General features: G+C 44.4%; 1 protein-coding gene across 1 annotated transcript in view; it reads right to left on the minus strand.

The window, feature by feature from the left end:
• Positions 1–18982, minus strand: part of ABCC1 (ATP-binding cassette, sub-family C (CFTR/MRP), member 1) — a gene marked incomplete at its 5' end in the record, with an annotated part of 39046 nt that overhangs the window by 5662 nt on the left and 14402 nt on the right. Inside the window, 14 exons of the mRNA XM_010146656.1 lie at positions 824–925; positions 1330–1456; positions 1909–2108; positions 2945–3255; positions 4101–4308; positions 5216–5354; positions 6518–6602; positions 8372–8416; positions 12960–13137; positions 13546–13713; positions 14727–14903; positions 16113–16239; positions 17134–17203; positions 18619–18706. Of these exons, the coding sequence (XP_010144958.1) occupies positions 824–925; positions 1330–1456; positions 1909–2108; positions 2945–3255; positions 4101–4308; positions 5216–5354; positions 6518–6602; positions 8372–8416; positions 12960–13137; positions 13546–13713; positions 14727–14903; positions 16113–16239; positions 17134–17203; positions 18619–18706 (2025 nt within the window). The remainder of the gene's footprint in view (positions 1–823; positions 926–1329; positions 1457–1908; positions 2109–2944; positions 3256–4100; positions 4309–5215; positions 5355–6517; positions 6603–8371; positions 8417–12959; positions 13138–13545; positions 13714–14726; positions 14904–16112; positions 16240–17133; positions 17204–18618; positions 18707–18982) is intronic.

Raw genomic sequence — 18982 nt, forward strand, 5'->3', positions numbered from 1 at the left:
GTGCATGTAGCCAAGGGCTTTGCTATCCACTTACTGGATAAACTTTCCTTTTACAAACAACAGTTACACATGCAATGTGTACTCAGATAACCGGTTTGTACACCCACCAGCGTAAGGAAACCGCTGGGGAAGCCAGGCGTGCAACCAGAAGCAGTTTAACTGAGGCAGAAGCACTAACATTAACAAGCTGGTAAAGTAAACAGCTGCTGCCTCAGCCTCCCACAGAGGTGCGAGAGGCAAGAACACACACCCTGCTGCCTTCACCGCCGGATCCGAACAAAGGGGTGTAACTGTACAAACACTGCGGTGCGACAGAACCCGAGAGAAAATCCTAGGAAGGGTGCTCACAAGGTCTGGCTGCAAAGAGAGTAATTCAAGTCGGGTTCAAGTGACAGGCATGGCAAAGAGACACCACAGGGAACTCTGTTCTGCAGCCAAAACGGGCACGACTGCCGGTGAAATGAGTTGTTACATGATTTTCAATCAAAACAAAAAAAGTAAGACCTCTTCACTCCCCACACTGAGAGCAAAAAAGAAGCACAAAGAAAACCCTCATGTGTAAGAACTTAGAAACCAACACATTTCTACAGCTCCACTGCCTCGCCCAGGGCAGAACAGCACATTTCCCAGAGAAGAGTGTAAATACCTGTGGATACACCTCAAGAGCACCCACGGCACTGCCTGCTAAGGTCAGCCTGTCCCTCGAGGTGGGGCAGGAAGCTCTATCCCATCCCTCAGCTCCAAGGACGTGCCCGGCTGCACTCTCCAGCCCATTCCACCAGGCTGTGGGCAGGACCTGGGAACAGGGTGGATGCCCACGTACCTCCTTCTCCATCTCCGCGTATTCTTTGACTCGTTCAACAGCAACAATGTTGGTTTCCAGCTCGGAGGACATGCGAACCAGCCAGTTCAAGTACGCCGTGATCTGCAAGAAGAAAACAGGTCTAGATCCAGCTTACACTTGATGTTCCCTACAACCAATAAAAACCACCAAGCAACCAAAACACTGCAAGTTCATGGAATGCAGAAACACAGACCAGATCTTGGCTCATCAGTACTGGACAGAAGTCCTTTCACATGCAGGGGATGAGTTGGCTTAGCCACATCCCCTCACACAGCAAGGCACAGAAGGAACTTCCCAGCATCTTTCCAGAGTCAATTTGTAGTTATTATTCTCTTCCTATGTTCCTTAAATCAGTTTTCCCTCCAAAGTCGTAGTAAAGTTTTCTGCTGCAGTCTTACAATTCAAAGCACAGGGTTGTTTTGGGGTTGGTTTTTTTTTTTTCCCCCCAAGTGGGATTTTTGTTTATTTTTTAAGGGTAAAATTACCTGCAGTGAGTAGGACACGGAGAGGCCAACCAGTCCTGCGCTAAGTTTGTTGCGTGCCATCACCGCAAACAATGCTGCAAAGAGGACAATACAGTTCCCCACGTACTCCAGACGGACAGCCAGCCACCTGCAGGGCACACAGATGTAATGCATCTTTCCACTAATTCACCCACAGAGAATGAGACTTGTGGCCACACATCGTTTTTGAAAAGATTAGTAATAGGGCATATTAATGATTAATATAAGAGATTATTAAAGATTAGTAAAATGGCAAAATAAATCAATCTTTTGGGTGCATAAATTCCTGTCTCAATTCAGAAAGCAGTTGTGGTTAACCCTGGGCTCAATGAATCAAAGCTTTTTAAAAAATACTACACAGAAGTAAGGCAGGAACTTTCAGAAAGAGAAGAAACTCAGAAGTAATCTCCAATCTTTAAGCAAAACATCTGCAAAACATATCCACACAGGGTCCCCTCCACGGGACAACTCTGCCAAGGGCTGTGACTGACAAGCAGCACAGGCAGCAGAACCATGTTCTCCTGACATAACTCCCTTTCAATATTTCAGCCCCACTCTTACCTGTTTGCAACAATGCTTGGATAATAAGCTTTTTGATTTTCATCCACTTTCATGTCATTCTGCTTTATGAAACGTTTCTGCTCCTCAAAGGCTCGAATGACACTGACTCCCAGGAGGGTCTCGTTGAAGTGAGAATAGACAGGAGAACGACTGACAGACTCGAGGCGTTTGAGTTGGCGAGAAGTGGCCACATAAAATCTCTGCAAACCAGAATGAGAATTATGGTTACATCCAGGCTGCGTCTGGAAAGACAAAGGGAACTGTAAGAGAGTTCCCTGCCACTGGGGCTGTTAGTTACAGAGGTTCACCTTACACACAGGAATAAATACCTTCTCTGACACTTTTAGCCTAAAAGGACTGACTTCCACTCTGTTGTCTTCATAAACAACTACCAAACAAACCATCTCACGTGACAGCCATTTTCTCCTCTTTCTTTTCCCTGCAAGCTTAGTTCAGCAGTATCAAACACACATCACTACCTTTAGGGTTTACCAATGGAGCCTGATGGATTCACTCATTCAAGAGCCCAAGTCAAAACGCAGCGTCTCTCCGATCGGCACTGGCTCTACTAGATTTCCAAGAGTAAAGCAAGAGTGAAGCAAGCACACGCTGCCATCGTTTCTCTTGCTCCGTAAACGATATTCTGATGAAACAGGCACATCAGCAATGCACACAAACCCCACTAAAGGCTACTCTCTTGTTTGGAAGCAAGTTTTAGAAAAGCCAATATGTTTTCCATATTTGGTCTGCGAGCAACAAGCCACACGATTTGCCTATAAAAACGCCATTAGATTTTGAAAGTCTGCTGAGGTATTAACAGACAACCTTCTGCACAGGAGTCATTCTGCTCTTGACAATGGGAGGAAATGCTCTGCTAACATCAGGTGATGATAACCCATGCAAAGCTCAGTCAGTCACGCATGACTCAAGTCAAACATGTCAGAATCCATCCCTGTGACAAGTCAGAAAAGCACTGTCTGAAGCAACAGAGGATGAATGACTCTTGGTCCCTGTGCCCCCAGGTAACACCTCTTACCTGCACAAACAAGTAGACAAGTCCCAGAGGTGGAATAATGACGGCAGCTATCGGTGTGGCCAGCAGAATGATGATACAAGCCCCAATCACGTTAAATGTCGAGCCCATGAACATCTTGATGATTGGTGGAATGGTGGAGTCGATGGTATCGATCTCCTTAGAGAAACGATTCACCAGATTTCCACTGGGTGTACGTTCAAAGAAACTCATTGGAGACCTGAGGACATTGTGCAGCAGGTTAAGGTGCAGGTGTCGTGAAGCAAATATTCCCCCTATTGACACAACCATCGAGTAGCCAAACACAGCAATACCTAGAAAAGAAGACTTGTTTTTAACTGCTTCCACCTCTCACCCAAAACACTTCATTTCATCATCACTTAGCAGTAGCATGTCTCATACGATAACCCTGGGAACTGGGGCTCACTACAGGTAAACTCAGCAACTACTCCAAGTAATAAAACAAACAAACAAAAAATCATCTGTGCAAACACCACATTTCTCTCACGGAAGAAACTGTTTCTTTCTCCATTACAAAATGTTGTGTAATAACTGAGCACTTTCCTGGAGTAAAGACCACCAAGTGTTAAGGTGGCATTTACTGCAGGATTTTCAGGGCATTTCTGAAGTGAGGTACTTGGGGCGTGAGATTTCCCGGCAAACAAACTTTGAACACAGAGGACACACAAAAAGCCACCAAGCTGGCCTCCCAGGATGGACCCTCAAACAGCTAGAGGAAACACCGGCGTCCACAGCTCAGCCCAGCCGTGGCTGCAAGGGACGCAGTGTAGCCACGGCCTCCCGTGACAAACTGTCCCGGTGACCCAGGCTAGCACGGCTCATTTACAGGCCAAGGAGCCTTTCCTGGGTCAGACGTTTGGTCACCAACTGCTGGCTCATCAGCCTCTGCAAAACACCTTCCTTCTTGTTTTGTACAAAAGAAAACCCTATTTCCTAACTGAATAATTTTATAGGTTGGTTTCCTTGCCTTTTTTTTTTTTTTAAATTCACTCAAGTTTTTTATCTTTCTATAAAGGAAAAAAACCCCACACTCAAATCCTTAGCAAACTGCTGCTGCCGTTCCAGGGACACAAGGTCACCAAGAGCGTTAGAAACATTCTGAACCAGCTAATCTTAAAATAGGTAAGACCAAGCAAACCTTGAGAAATTCCCAGTGCTCCATACACTCCCAGTCTGACATTTGTGTACTGCTGTGTCCCATTGATAACAGGATCATCTGTCCATAAACTCAGCCAGTAGTTGGAAGCCAGGGAGGCTATATGATTACACATAAACAGGAAAATGCTCAAGAAAGAGATAAAGAGTCCAATTGCTTTCATGTAGTCCCAGTAGACTGTTGCCTTTACCTGAAGACAGGGGGAAAAAAAAAAATTCGTTTTGCAGATTGCCTTTCAACACCAGCAATTCCCCATTCTTCAACCCCTATTTAAAGTCAGCACCCCTGCATCAGGCCATAAAAACACAACAGTTGCACTCCAGAGAGCCACTGCTTGGGAACACAAGCTGCAAAGCCTTCTATGGAGACGTGCCAAACTCAACAGCCCTCCAGGGCAGGCGCACATCATCGTTCCCTGTCTTCCAAGGGAAGGGAAGGGTAGGCAGAGAGCTGCCTGAAGTAACACAGAGCATCAGTGGCAGAGCCAAAAACTTCACTGAGGAGTTCCAGGTTTTGGCTCTCTTTTTTGCCACAAGATTACATAGCCTTTAATTAAATCCTTGCTCCACATGCCCTGTATCCTATGATCTATCTTTAACCAGAGGATTCAAGCAACACTGCTAGGAGGTGTAACTGCTATTTTCCCAGGAACCTTGCACTCAGATTTCTCAGAAAGCACCGAGTATCCTGGGATTAGATACTTGTGTCTACGGTGGAAAGTTGGCTTAAATTCATCTGAGTCAGTTCCAGCTCCTTATGCTGAAGGGCAGATTTCATTAGGTCACCTAATTTGTCACAACCTCTCTCCACTAAACAGCTACAAGGTTTTCATTTCTTCTTTTACACTTTGATGTGGTTAGGCCCATCATTTTAGACAAAAGCTTTGGTGTCAGCACTGTTCCTGCACGCAAACCTGGGGCGCAGCCTTGGGAGCAGAGGCACAGCAACACTTCCATGCCATACTACACAACAAGTAGCAAGTCCAAGAATCCACTCAGACCTTTCTCATCCCAGTTACATGGTCTTTGGAAGCCATTTTCTTCTGATCCCTGTGGATTTTTCTGAAAATGAAAAAGTGCAGGAATAGGAACCCTTACCCTCCCGGTCTTTGCTGTGTCGGCTTCTGTCAGCTTCCAGGAATTCTTTTCAGCAAGAGGCTTCTGCAGCTCTGCCGTGCTGCTCTGGTGCTGCGACTTCCCCGTGTCCCTGCTGTATGTTGAGGAGTTACTGAGTTGCCTGTTTGAAGACATTTATTTTTCAGTCTTGGCATGATACAGGCCAGGTGTTTACTTCATAAACAGAATTCAACAGTCCACGGCTCCAAATCACTGACTTAAATCATTCTGGTGATAATCAACCTCCTAACCAGCCATCATCAGGCCAGTGGTTACTAGTGCTTCCCTCCTCCCCTCACAGTGCACTCCTAATCCTCCTTGAAGGCATTCAGATCTCCAGTATCCATCTTCTGACACAAGTGACAGGTTAGCCAGTCAAAGAAGTCTTGGTTGAGCATTCAATCCCCCAAAAGAAAAATGCCTGGTGATGACTAACTTTGCAAACCCATCCCCATATACAGGGCAGCTGCTGAAGTGCAAAAAGGCTACCCACACTGGCATCAGAAGGGGCAATTGTACTCCCAGGCGCTCCTTAGATCCAGACACACAGTATCTCTAGAACACCGTAAGAATACGGCATAAACCGATTTTGGAATGGTATAATCAGTGATTGCCATTCGCCTCTCTCAAGCGTAACAGCAGCTGTACTAAGTCAGACCAAAGGGCCTAATTCATCCCATCTGACAGCAGCCACATGCAGAAGCCCTGGCTGTACAAAGTCTGGACTAGCCCATACAATACTCTGCCTTTTACACAAGCCAAACCCACGGTATCTTGTCACAACACAATTGTTTGTTCACATGGAAAGAAGACTGCACAAGAGCTCTGTGTGTGCAGACAAACATGTGCAACAGTCTACCAGGAACTCCAATACTGGTATGCCCAGGTACTAGCAACTGGGGAGACTGGGACGCAGGGGAAGCTATCGTACCGATAGTCTGAGCCAAACCCGTGGAGGGACCCACCTCGTACATATATATATGTATGTATTATGTTCTCACTAGTAAACCTCCATCCTGCTCAGCCAGAGATGGGAACAGGATGAGGCCAACAGGTGCTGTGTTTGCGTGCATGCTCTAGGTGCCTGTGATCTGCGTGGCCCGCCGTGCGTACGTGGTGTGTACGTACACCATGTGCATGTGCCTGCTGGGAGTGCACCTTCAGCCTGGCTGCTGCTGGACCTGAAGCCACGGAGCAGCAGCAGCCGCCTCACCTCTCAGGGTGCTGGATCCAGCATGATACGTTTTCCTCCAAGGGGAAGAGAAAGAGAGACTGACTACACACCTATGCATCGACTTCCCAGGGGCTTCATTCACAAGGACTCCATTTTCCATAGGCTTTCCTTCCTTTCCAGATGGGCTATTTGTATCTGAGGGAGGTGAAAAAGTAAACATGAAAACAGTAAGCAAAGAGAGACAAAGATTTCCTTTCAATCGTAAATGCCAGGTGCAGTTCTAATGTGCAAAGGGGGGAACACAAGTAAGTATTTACACATACTAACAGAAAATCGGCATGGGGAACAAATCAGTTTAGTTGGCAAGACAATGAACATTTATTTTTCTGGTTTTCTACCAAATGTAGGTCAGTAATAACATAATTACGGGGGTATACTTGATGTTAAAGCATGCAATACCAAGTCACACTATGACTCACTATGTGGGGAAAAAACCAAACAATCCAGCCACTCCTTTTCAAACCACATCTGTTACACAGTAACTATCAATTACTTTCATTTTAGAATGCAATGAGAAGACATTCTAGTAAATGACAGAGTGAAGCTGCAAAAACAGAGGGCATGTGCTATTTTACCTTTGAGACTTCCTGCAAAATTAAGCAGGAAGCAACATACAAACTCCTGGTGTTTTTAAGCAACCATAGGAATCAGATTAATTTAAGCAAGGTATCTTTCTATGAATGTCACTCCTCAAAAAGTCTTGTTATCCCACAACACCCCATTTGTAACACGATGCAGCCCACACGAGACAACTGTCTAACACACTTCACAAAACTCATCAGCTTGAAATATGAAGGTTTATTGAGCAACTTAACCGAGTGTAACACAGTGCCAGGAGTAAAACTTGCAGGTTTTAGTTATGTCATCATTTTCCTAATATAAATCAAATGACTGACTCCTAAAAAAATAACCGTAAATAAGATGGAACTCTGTTTTCAAGTATGAAAGTTAATTCAGAATTTGTCACAAAAAAAAAGAATTTTGCACTTATATGTGGGAAAATTTGTGTAGATCTAGAATCTGAAGTTTTCATGTTTTTATACTAAAGCAAAATACATGCATAAACCAGTTCATCAATACATTGAGTGTGGGCTGCTTGAACACAAAGCCGTTCTCTCCTTCGTCTGCAAACTGAATATTGGCTCATTAACAACACAAAGCTAAGCTGTTCGGTGTGGTCTAGAAGCAGAAAATGTGAGAAAGTTAACAGTTTCAATGATTTAGTTCTTATTTTCATTTATCCAAGTGAGAGCAGAGCAGTGTGGGGCTGCTGGCTATTTTAAGCCCCAGACAGCATTTCTTTGGAAAGGTTCCCATATGAAATCCAGCAAGCATTCCAGCATCATACCGCCTGAGAGCATCAATGACGTTCTGAACGCGCATGAACGAAACCAAACCGCAAATAAACCAGCCCTTCCTAACAGCTCTGAAATTCGATTTGTGTTTTGTACACAGATTTCCTGCTCATACTGCATCTACCCCTTGCAAACTAACAGCACTCAAGATTGCAGCAGTAAATCTGGCACGTACACCTTGGGTATAAGCTCACCAACGGGGGCTCTGGTGAAAAACGTGGCCAGAAATTATAAAAGTTATGAGCTGCAAAGTATTGAATACACATTTAAGAACAAAAGGACCTTGGGGGCTCAATCCTGATGACTGTCTGAGTACACTGACTACACTCTCAAGTCCAAGGTACATCTTTAAAGTTTATTTAAAGCTTCCTCATGGAAGCGTTTGAGGTAGTAGCAGCAGTTGTGTATCTACATGCTGGCACACCAACTGCTGTAGCATCACACAAACAAGGAGCATGCAAGCCAAGCTGATACTGTAAATGAACTGCAGCTACTCGTGTTACTCAACACAAGCACTAATATAAAGCCACACGGCAAAAAAGCAGTTACCTGTTTCCAGAGGTGGAATCGCTCCTTCTAAGGAAGGATCCGAGTCTAAAAGTATAATTATTAACTTCTTCCAGAACACACTCAACCACTTTCAATCTTTATAAACACAGATGCATCCAAGTAGCACAACCTAAACCACAAAACCAGAACTGCCCAGGGCAGGAACAAATTTGCTGAAGTGAACCTATTCTTAATCTCAAGACTCATACACAGTCAAAAAAAAAAAAGACAACCTTGAGGAAAAGAAAAAATCCCAATCAGATGGCTACAAGCAACAGATTGAGAAACTTCCTTTCTTTTAAGACATGCACTCACAAACAGAGAATTATTCTAAAGTGGCCTCATATCGACAACAGAAAAATCTCACTATGTACAGGAACTACCATTCTCCCTAGTGGTGGGGAAGAGATTTCATTCAAGAATCCTAAGAGACTCCCTGACCTTAACATTAATGAGTCAAAGCATCCTGTTTTCAGGGTGGCAACTTGTCCGCGCCTGGCTACATCCCTCCTCCCACAGCTCTGCCGTTCTGCCTTGCCGTAGTCAGACAGCTGTCCCGAGAAGAGGGCGGCTGCGGCGTTTACCTCGGCCCATCTGCTCTGCAGTCCCCCTGGCATGCATACTAACCTGCATGGCCAGGTTAGTAAGAAACACAGAGACACTTCATGTTTCCAAGCATCTTGACACTCAGAAACAAATACGGATTCAAGACGAGTGCTGCTTTTTGAGGCTGAGGCTGCAAATAGCTTTTACTTTGGGACAGAGAAAGGAAAGAGTTAAATTCATTTTAGTTACCTTCTAGCAAAATTTAAGAGAAAGTCAGCTTATTTCCTGGCATCACCAGGTGTTTCCTGAATCACTACTCAGGCCCAGAGTCCACAACAACATTTGGGAAAAAAGCCAACACATCTCAATATTTAACTCTTGCCTTCCAAGGAGTCAGAAAGGAGAGAAGCACCAGCCATCCCTACAGGCCTCATACAAACTCTCTTAACTGCCCAACAGCGCTATTACCCTTAACTCTGCCTCACGCTGTTCGAAAGAAGCACAGCCACAAGATGCTGGGCTTCACTGGGAGACAGTGTTGACTGTGAAGGCACAAGGCTTTTCCGTGCAGATATGAAACCCCAGCCCATAATGCAGAAGTCGTTTTTATGAAAAAATACACACTACTTCCTCCTGTAAAATACAAAGCAATTCAGCAAGGCATCTATCTTCCTTTCAAATTCAGCACTTCAAAAATAAATCTAAGGTCAGGCAGGGGGGAAGGTTCTTGCTGCTACAATTGGGAAACAATTTACACTGATGCCAAGCAAGGCCCTGCAAATCTTACTCCTGTACCATACTATCTTTTCCAGAAAGCAAATTTCTACTTTGTGCAGGACAACAGCTGAAATTTGGGGAATTGAGTCCACAAAATTTAAGAAAAGCCCGGAAGACGTTCAAATTGAATAGCTACAAGTGACAGATCAAGAAGTTTCCCTTCAAGATATACAAGATAGAGATTGTTGAACTAAATGCAATGGTCCAGACCCTCAGCAGTTCTAAGAATACTTTTAACCCTCTTCCCTCCAAAACAGAACTGAGGAACCTGCTGTGCTGACAATTTTCGTGTGAAAACTGAACTGAGTAGCCACTGAAAGGTCTTTCAGCTTTTTATTTGACTGCAAAGTCACAGAGCCAAACGCTGGGGAGACAGCCACCCGAAGCACAGCCCACACGGTGTGAACCAGGTTTAGAATTACGAACCGTGCTGAACATCTCTCTCAGGCACTGCAGTCAAGATCAGAAGATGAACAAGACGGTTAAAAAGTATTTCAACCTGATGGTGCGGCTGCACTTCTGCAGAGCTACTTTTATTCCCCACAAACACTAAAAATAGCTCCAGGCTTTCCAAGGACAAACCAAAGTTTGTGCTGAAGCCTTTTGGAAAAAAAAACACAGAAAAACACAAACCGACACACACATTAAAACAAAAACTAACATCTGCTGCAATAGTCTGTATGAGGGACTAGGGAAAACTCGCACAAGAAAGGTAACCTCAAAGTAACTACTGGCTACCTGTACAGCAAGAGGCATTGCAGCAACAGCTACAAGTCTGGAGGGGGGGTGAAGACACCAAAACAGCAACGCGCTCAGAGGAGCCAAGGGCACATCTGACTCCAGAGCGATCTGCACAGGCGGGGTAGCGCTGGCACCAGCAAATCAGCCACACTAAATGCCAGAAAATGGAACAAAGCTAAAAGCAAGAAGAATTTGGATGCTTTTCATACCCCCTGGCAGGCTAATTTCACACGTTGTTCCAGTTACTTTGGAGAGGATCACCCAGCAGACACGGCAAAGCATCCATTTCACGTGCCCACAGCTGGAAGCATCAGCCCTGCAAACCCCACTCCCTGCGGCCGAGCAGCCACTGCTGCCGCCCTCACCGCTGCCTTCCACTGGAGGGGACGGGGGAACTCACACCTCCCCTCTGCGCCATCCCAGAGACGCACGTGGGGGCAGCTTTCTGGAGCGGGGAGTTTTCCCGCACACAAGAGACACTGTGAAGCTGAGGTTGGGAAAGGCATCAGCACAGCCCAGACAACCCTCAGGAACCCCAGTGGCAGACAAGGGCTGGGAGGCAGCGGGGAGCAGGCTCCCAGCCAAAGCTCAGGGACTGGGTAGGAGAAGTGGCTCTCCCACCCTTACAGAGGCAGGATGTATTCCAGCGTGAAAAGACCGCTCCACAGTTATCTATTTTGCTCCAGTTTAAGTGCTTCCAGGCTGCCAGCATGTAACTTCAGACAAGGGAGCCTCCCTTTTGTGCAGATCCTCTCCAGCTAGCTCAGGCCAACTCCCATCACAGATAACTCTCTGTTTATCCAAGAACACGTCATTTTTAATAATATTTAGTGATCTTTTGCACATCTGATAAATGCTAGCCCTGTGAACCAGACAAATAATGACCCTATTTTTCACATTTTACCACTGGCAGAAGTTCACCCAACCAACAGTGAGAAACAAACTTGCTGCAAATAGGCCAACCCTGTGACATAGCAATCCTCTCTGAATCACCACGGTCACAGTGAAGCTAAAAGTGCCTTTTATTAGACATCTTCAGAGAAGCAAGGCAAAAGATAGAGCACTGGCTCACTTTCCAAAAGAAGATTCAATATTTAAACAGAAAAGTACAGTAACTCAGTTTCATGTTAAGGACTTCAAAACCTACCATGCACTTGGCAAGGGGAAGAGACAAAGGCTAAAAAGAACAAGGCTATTAAAGCAGGTAAATCTTTGGACAAGTCAACTTGCTAAACTTCCTAGGGAAGTGCAGAGAAAGTTCATTTGTCTCCAGCAATCCGGTACACTGACGCCTGTGACAAGTCTGACTGTGCCCAAAGTAGGAGCACCTATATTATTCTGCTTCTATAAAATCTCTTCCAACAGTGCTTTTCCCAGTGGGAGACCTCACCTATACAGCACTTGCCGTGTGCAGGCAGTGTCCACCCAAACCAGCGCCCTGGTCTGCAGAGTGACTACTGAGATGGACCAAGAGACTTCTCCCAGAGGAGAGATGGCCTACAGCAGGGCATCCTGACCTTGAGCCTCAGCTCAACACATCCTCCCCCAAATCCAACCTCCCATCAGGGATAGCTGGGTGCATGAGAGGGAGCCAGGAGAAGATGCCACCTTGCCCATCCAGGCGACAAACACTGCTCATTCACAGCCTCCAAAGGCAGTCTGAGAGAAGGCGGCAGCTTCAGGGCACAAGGCAGGCCATCACAGCCATCACACAAGGAGCTTTTAGATGAACATCATGACAGCCCAGTGCCAAAGGCAGCCATTCAACACCTCTTTAACACTTCACAGCTTCACCAAGAGAAGCTTTCATCAAGGGAAAAGTGGACTCAGCCCCTTCCTTGTTCTGGAGAGCCTGCTCTGCAGCACTCAGCAGCGGGCATCTGCTACCAAACAGGCCTCAAGCACATGCCAACAACTTGATCCCAGTCAGCACAGCGCAAGCACCCCTCATACTTTTTGCCATGAGCATATGGAGGAGTGTCAGGAAATCACCAGAGACAAGACACTAGAAGAAAACAGGATGGAGCCAAGAGATTAAGTTCCCTTATTAAAATCCAATACTCAACCGTCTGCAGGTAAAAACAACATAAATCTGAAGTATATTCCTATATCAGTGCAGCTCTACAGCTGTTTTGTAAAGCAGAAGCAGGAGTCAGGGACGCCAGCTAGAAAAATGAGCTGCTGCCTCCTCCCTCCTCAGCCCCAAAGGAATTTTCTTCAAAAAGTCGACATTTTAATAAGCACAGGAAGGGTGTATAAACACCAGCTGGCCTTTACTTGATCTCACAATCATCTGAACTTTGCTTGAAGTGAGAATAATTTTACTACAGAGCTGCTCCACATCTTCCCACACGTTCAGAAAGAATCTGTGTTTAACCTCACAACCTTCAATGCCCTCAAGAAATAAGTACCTTTGCCTACACCTATATCACAAGAAGCAGTTAATTTCTTTAACTTTCCTACCACTACTAGTATTTTCCCTTAACACCAGCTTAGCCCAGAGAGAATTTGTTTGGAAGCTTACCGCTGTTCTCCATGCTTTGTTCAGCATTAGCATAGGTACGAAGAAACTCAGCAAAAGCCCCATTTTGCTTCAGCAGCTCCTGGTAGGAGCCCATCTCAGAGATTTCTCCGTCAGTCATTACCAGAATCGTATCCATTTGAGGCAGATAGTTGACCGCATGGGTTACCAAAATCCGTGTCTAAATAGCAGAAGAAAGAAAGAAAAAAAAAAAAGAAAAGAAACAAAAAAGGGTTTCTACCTTCTGAACATCTGAAGTTAGTAAATACAATGGTTGAACTGCTCTTGCTGCTTGAACTATGTGTATAAAACAGTAGTAATTATGGACAGGCATGAAGCATATTTACTAAAAAAAACTGCCCTTGTCTTGATTTTCCAAATAATTTTAAATTACAGAAACCAGACCACATTCCATTATAAAAACTCAGTGTTTATATAAGTCTTCTAAAACAATCTCAGAAGGATCCTTTCATTTTTCAAGTGTTTGAAATGAAATTCTGAATATGCAACTTGACAAACTCGGAATCATTTGAACTCAGCAAAGAAAACCAAATCACTCTCTAGAGAGAAGTATCTCATTATGACATACTTTATTTTTCAGGATTCCTTTTGGTCCAATAACTTTTTCAAAAATATGTTTCCCAACATGAGCATCAACAGCTGATAAAGGATCATCAAATAAGTAGACATCAGCGTTACAGTACACCGCCCGAGCAAGACTGACTCGCTGTTTCTGTCCTCCAGACAAATTCACACCCTGGGGAAACAAGAAAATATGAGTCTTTATTTACAGCTGAAGAGAGATGCCTTGCTTCACGTTTGTGAAAGACAAGTCATGGGTGGTTTGTGCAGATTACAGGAATTTCAGCATTGTATGAAACAGAACTCCATCACGAATAATTTCACTACCACAACAGCATAAGCAATCAGTCAAAATCCTCCTGGCATGCCCGTTAAGTTCTCACCGTCAGCAAGGGGCTAGTCAAGACAGTGTTTGCTAGTCTTGCGAAGCAATTAACCCAGACCGACCTACCTAGCTGTACATTCAGAGGCTGCTTTTCTTCTCAGCTGCAGTTCTGCAGTGCTGCTTCGGATTTAGTAAACCAACTGCTCACAATTTACAATCTGGTTGGCTTGCTGGCCAAGGAGGAAGATAAAGCCACACCTTTTGCTGAATCCAGGGCTGTCAATTGGCAGCTACATCCTACCTGTAACTAGTCAGCAGGCAAAGCACATCCCCCTACATATCCCTGTCTTCTGGAGAAGATCAGCTTAGAACGCCAAGCTGGCTACATACACATAATTACTGGCCACGTGGCTAGGGAACATCCCCTCCTGCTCCCATGGCAGAGGGAAACAACATCCATGCACGTTTCTAAATCCCACACTGCACATACTTTTGCGACCAAGAGTCAGGTTTGGGGTGGTGGCTGGTTTTGTGGTTTGTCTCTTGCATTCTGCGGGGTTTGGGCAGGGAGTTGCTTGTTTTAAAGAAGATTCTTCTCCTCCTACTCCCATAAATTTTTCTGCTCTATGACCATGGCAACTTAGGGACAATTACAAACTGTCATTGCAAGATGTTTTTGCATTTGTAATTGAGGACAGGTTTCCTCCCCCTTGAGGCTTAAGTACAAGGAAAACATACTGGTTTTCTAGAGGATTTCTACCCTGGTTTAAATTCAATACAACTTCAAGATAAAAGGCAAACAGAAGTCATGTGGCCTTAACTGCAAGCAACAAGACTGTTATGGTAGAGTGGGTATTTAATACCTTTTCTCCTATTTCTGTTTTGTCTCCTGTAGGAAGAAGCTCTATATCAGGCAGCAGTGCACAAGCTTCAATCACACGCTTGTACCGGCTCTCATTCATCTCCCTCCCAAAGATAATGTTATCTTCCAGAGTTGCATTTTGGACCCAGGCTTGCTGAGGAACGTAGGCTACCGAGCCCTGCAGAAAAATAAAGGTCCTTATTCAGTTCGTTAGACTAAAAGTCTGCTCACACAGTCAAAGCGTAGTAGGGCTTTGTGAGGCAGGCAGTGCTCATCACCTCACAAACTGCCTACGGTCACCACAAAACTGCACAAAGTGGTTCTTAGGCTAGGGCCTCCTCCAAAATATTGTTTTTATAAACTTCTCTACAAGTGAGTGTAACAAAGCGTGTTGGTGGAAAATAAAGGACTTCAAACAAAATAAGATTCTCTAACATAAACTTGGATGAGGCACTTGTTTAGAGAACATGTTTGCACAATTACTGAATGTCAAAAGTCATTAGTTCTCTCATACAGTTATAAATTATGTTCTGCATAAAACAATTTAATCTGGAATGCAAGTGTTTTACAAATGCATCCCTGCCAAGAGATTTCTGTAGAAAGCAGGGGAAGTAGTTTTAATGTAAAAGTCACTTCAAAGGAGGAGACTGAGCTACTGCAAAGTATTTTGCTTTGAAGATTAGTTCTGCCTTCTCTTTCTGCATAAATAATGTGATTCGGATCTCACTCACTTTATTTTTCCAGAACAATTTTGGAGGTGACCAAATGTGCATTCTTTTAAATTTGTTTTGCTTTTAAAATAATTCTCTTTCCATACATTACAGCAGCAGCAAAATCCAAAACAAGGACTTGTTAGTTATTTACTTACTTCCAGGTCATTTTTCCTGTGAGCTGTGTGCAACTCTGATCTCTAAGAAAGTACAACTTACAAGAGCAGCTTTTGCCATGTTTGGGTAGCTGGGTGTACCCTCTCTCCTTGCAAGTCTCTGATGCCTAAGAAGGCATAAAGCAATACTGCTCTTCCTCAGGCTGAGGTATGTACAGTAGGGTCTCCTTGCGCTACCTGGCTGCCAACAAGACTCACCAGAACACTTACCTTTGAGACAGACTGTTACCTTTGGGTGACAGAGCACTGAACAGGCTGCCCAGAGAGGTGGTGGAGTCTCCTTCCCTGGAGACTTTCCGAAGCCACCTGGATTTGTTCCTGTGTGATCTACTCTAGATCATCCTGCTTTGGCAGGGGGGTTGGACTAGATGTTCTCTGGATGCCCCCTCCAACCCTGACCACTCTGTGAATCTGTCTCTTCCCCTCTTCACAGCACTTGAAACTCTAGAATCCTCTGGCAATACTCATAAACAGCTGAACAATTCTTCAGACACATCACACCTTCACAACCACGTAGCCTTCCTTTTTGTCCATCTCCCCCAGCAATGCGGACAGCAATGAAGACTTTCCACAGCCAACTTGACCAACAACAGCTACCAAGGAGCCTTCAGGAACAGTGAAATTAATGCTGAAATAAAGCGCACATAATTCAGCCTTGCTTGCTGGCACATCCCAGGAGTTAAACATTCTATTGAACAGCCCATATAAAGCTAGATGCAACATGAACACCCACTGCAAATGCTAACACAGCACAGAAACTGTTTGAAAATGCAAACCTCTCATTGAGAAAGCACCCAGCTCTTTATAGTTAGGACACGGCATCTTAATACGCAATTAGTCAAAAAAGGGAAGGAAAAAAAAAATGAAAGCACCATGACACACCCTGCCCAATATTTCTCCCAAATGTTCTGTGAACACCAATGCAAATACCAATGGATGCTTCCCAAACAGCATCTTCATCCCAAAGAATATGCAATTTAAGGCCCAAGAAAGAGCAGCCAAAATTAAGGAAGGGGACAGGGCACAGGGAAGACGCAGCTTGTAGCTGCATCACCTCAGTTACTGTGTTAGTCATACCACGTGCAAGGTTCTTCGCCGGTTTTCTCCAGCGTGGGAATCGAGGATGGCTACAGTTCAGACAGAATAAGGTTTTTAAGGGAAGTCTCTGAGACATAGTGCAAACATGAGGGACTAAGGATAATTATGAGGGGCTAATCTGGCTGCATCCTCTAGATGGAGCTCATCTCATCTGCAGCGCACAGCTCTTGCTCCACATCTCAGAGGCTTTCTCTCCTCCCATTATACCTCCTGTTACCCCCCTTTGTGCATTACAACATACTTTATAAATTCCTCTAGTTCATTAAGCCCCTGGTTTAGAAAAAGATGATATAGAACAAATTTTGTTGCCTTAAAGGAACAGGAGAACAATAAGCTCTTCTGCATCCAGAATTTATAATTCAAATACAGATCAACTTATGATGCAGCAAGATTATGAAGCAGAACGATGGGTACCAATTCTTACCTGTTCAGTAAAGGAGGATCATTTTTGGACCAGCCAAACGTTGCATTCTTTACAGCAATGCTTCCTTCAGCTGACAAATAAAAAATTCATATTTATAAAAGTGCCAATGCAAGCAGCTAAATTGTCTGACCCAGAAGTCAATCTAAGCACACAGTTAGAGGTAGAAAGCCACATTTCCAGCAGAACCACCACCACTGCTCACCAAAAGCTTGCGTTATGCTTTTACTGAGTTTGTCAAGACAGCCGAGGTTCTGCGGTGACGCTTATTCAGCAACCGGGAGGTACATGAATGTCAACTATAGAAAGATCCTGACTTATTCAGCTGCATCCTCCTTTAGCCAGCAACTCCACCGCAGCACTGCAAAGTCAGTTCAAGAAACTGGCAGCCTCAACCTGGCTCGTGCTCCCATGGAAGCATCAGCTAAACTGCCAATTCCATGTGTGAAGCCAAGTTACTAACAAGAATGATAGGGGAAAATAAATCACACTACCAAATAAAATAACTTGGACCAAAAATACTGTCACATGGTATTGGCATCTGTAGATTTTTACAGCAACAAGTCAAAATATACCATTCCTAATTCAACCAAGTATGTAATAAATACTTAGCCTAGGTAATATTTACACTGGTATGCAAGTAAAACCCATTATGGACAAAAAAACCCCAAACAAATAAACTCCCCCACACTAAATGAGCAATGTATTCTTGGTTGTCAGCTGAGAAAAAGGAGGAGATATTCCCAAAAGGAAGATAGAAAGAAAAAAAAATTAAAAAAAAAAAAAATACAGCAGATGGCTGCTTACCGGAAAGCCAAGTGACTAAAGTGACATAGCTCAGCTAACTGCATGAGGGTGTTACTATCTTTGTAAAAAGGAAGTAAGTAAAACCATTTAGACATGACTGAGGTAGTTAAACTCAAGTGTTGTTTTGCAAGAAAAAGGGCATTAGTTTTTTGCTAAATCTGCCTTCATGCTTATCTAGCTCCCAAACAGTTCTGTAAGAGCAGACCAGTAACTCTGGATACAGCAGGAGTGATGCTCTGCACAAAACAAAGCAGAGCCATTTGGCAGAACTGGGACTTATCCTTTCTCCTTCAAGGGTGCTGAAGTGTTACCTGATTGTTTATCTCCAAAATGCTGGGGTTTGGCACAGCATTCATTATCATCCAGTTAACTTTCTACAAATTCCTAACGGTTACACTGAAAACAGTCTAACAAGTAATTGTCCAAGTGGCCATCTGCCTCTGGAAGCAACCATTCTGTAGTTCAGGCACGGGAGCTGAGGGGAAGGAAGAAACTGCCTGAGAAGGTGGTAGGAACTCTATATAAATTTTCATTTCACAAACTCCCTTCTCTGCTTTCTGGCTAAAAATTTAGCAGTGAAATCCACCAGAACACAGTAAATTTGTTACAGAAACCAAAAGAAACACTGCAAAGCCACCCCAAACCTGCACATGCTGATTTTCACCAGGAAAAGAAACTCACCTTCTGCAACGGGACCCCGGATTATGCTGTCTGGATCTAACTCTTCATGAGACAGGAACACCCTAAGGCGCTTCAAGGAGACACTTGCCTGCAAGGGACAGGGATGCAAAACTGTCTTAGACTGTTTGTAGCATTTAAGCCTTTGCTGTTTTGCACCACATCTACATTACATCATGATCATACACTCCAAATCCCTCTTTCAAGCCACCGGGTAGTTTCTTGGATAGTCAAACCGGCACTTCCCAAACCACAATATGGTGGATTTCAGGCACCACCATAGCTGGGATTGATAATTTTGCTTGCACGGCACTTCACACAGGGGAAATGCAAAGCTCCCTCTCTGCAGTGGCCGAGTTCCACCCGC

Source organism: Eurypyga helias, unplaced genomic scaffold (genome assembly GCF_000690775.1).
Source record: "Eurypyga helias isolate BGI_N326 unplaced genomic scaffold, ASM69077v1 scaffold6442, whole genome shotgun sequence".
In the NCBI taxonomy this organism is placed as follows: domain Eukaryota; kingdom Metazoa; phylum Chordata; class Aves; order Eurypygiformes; family Eurypygidae; genus Eurypyga; species Eurypyga helias.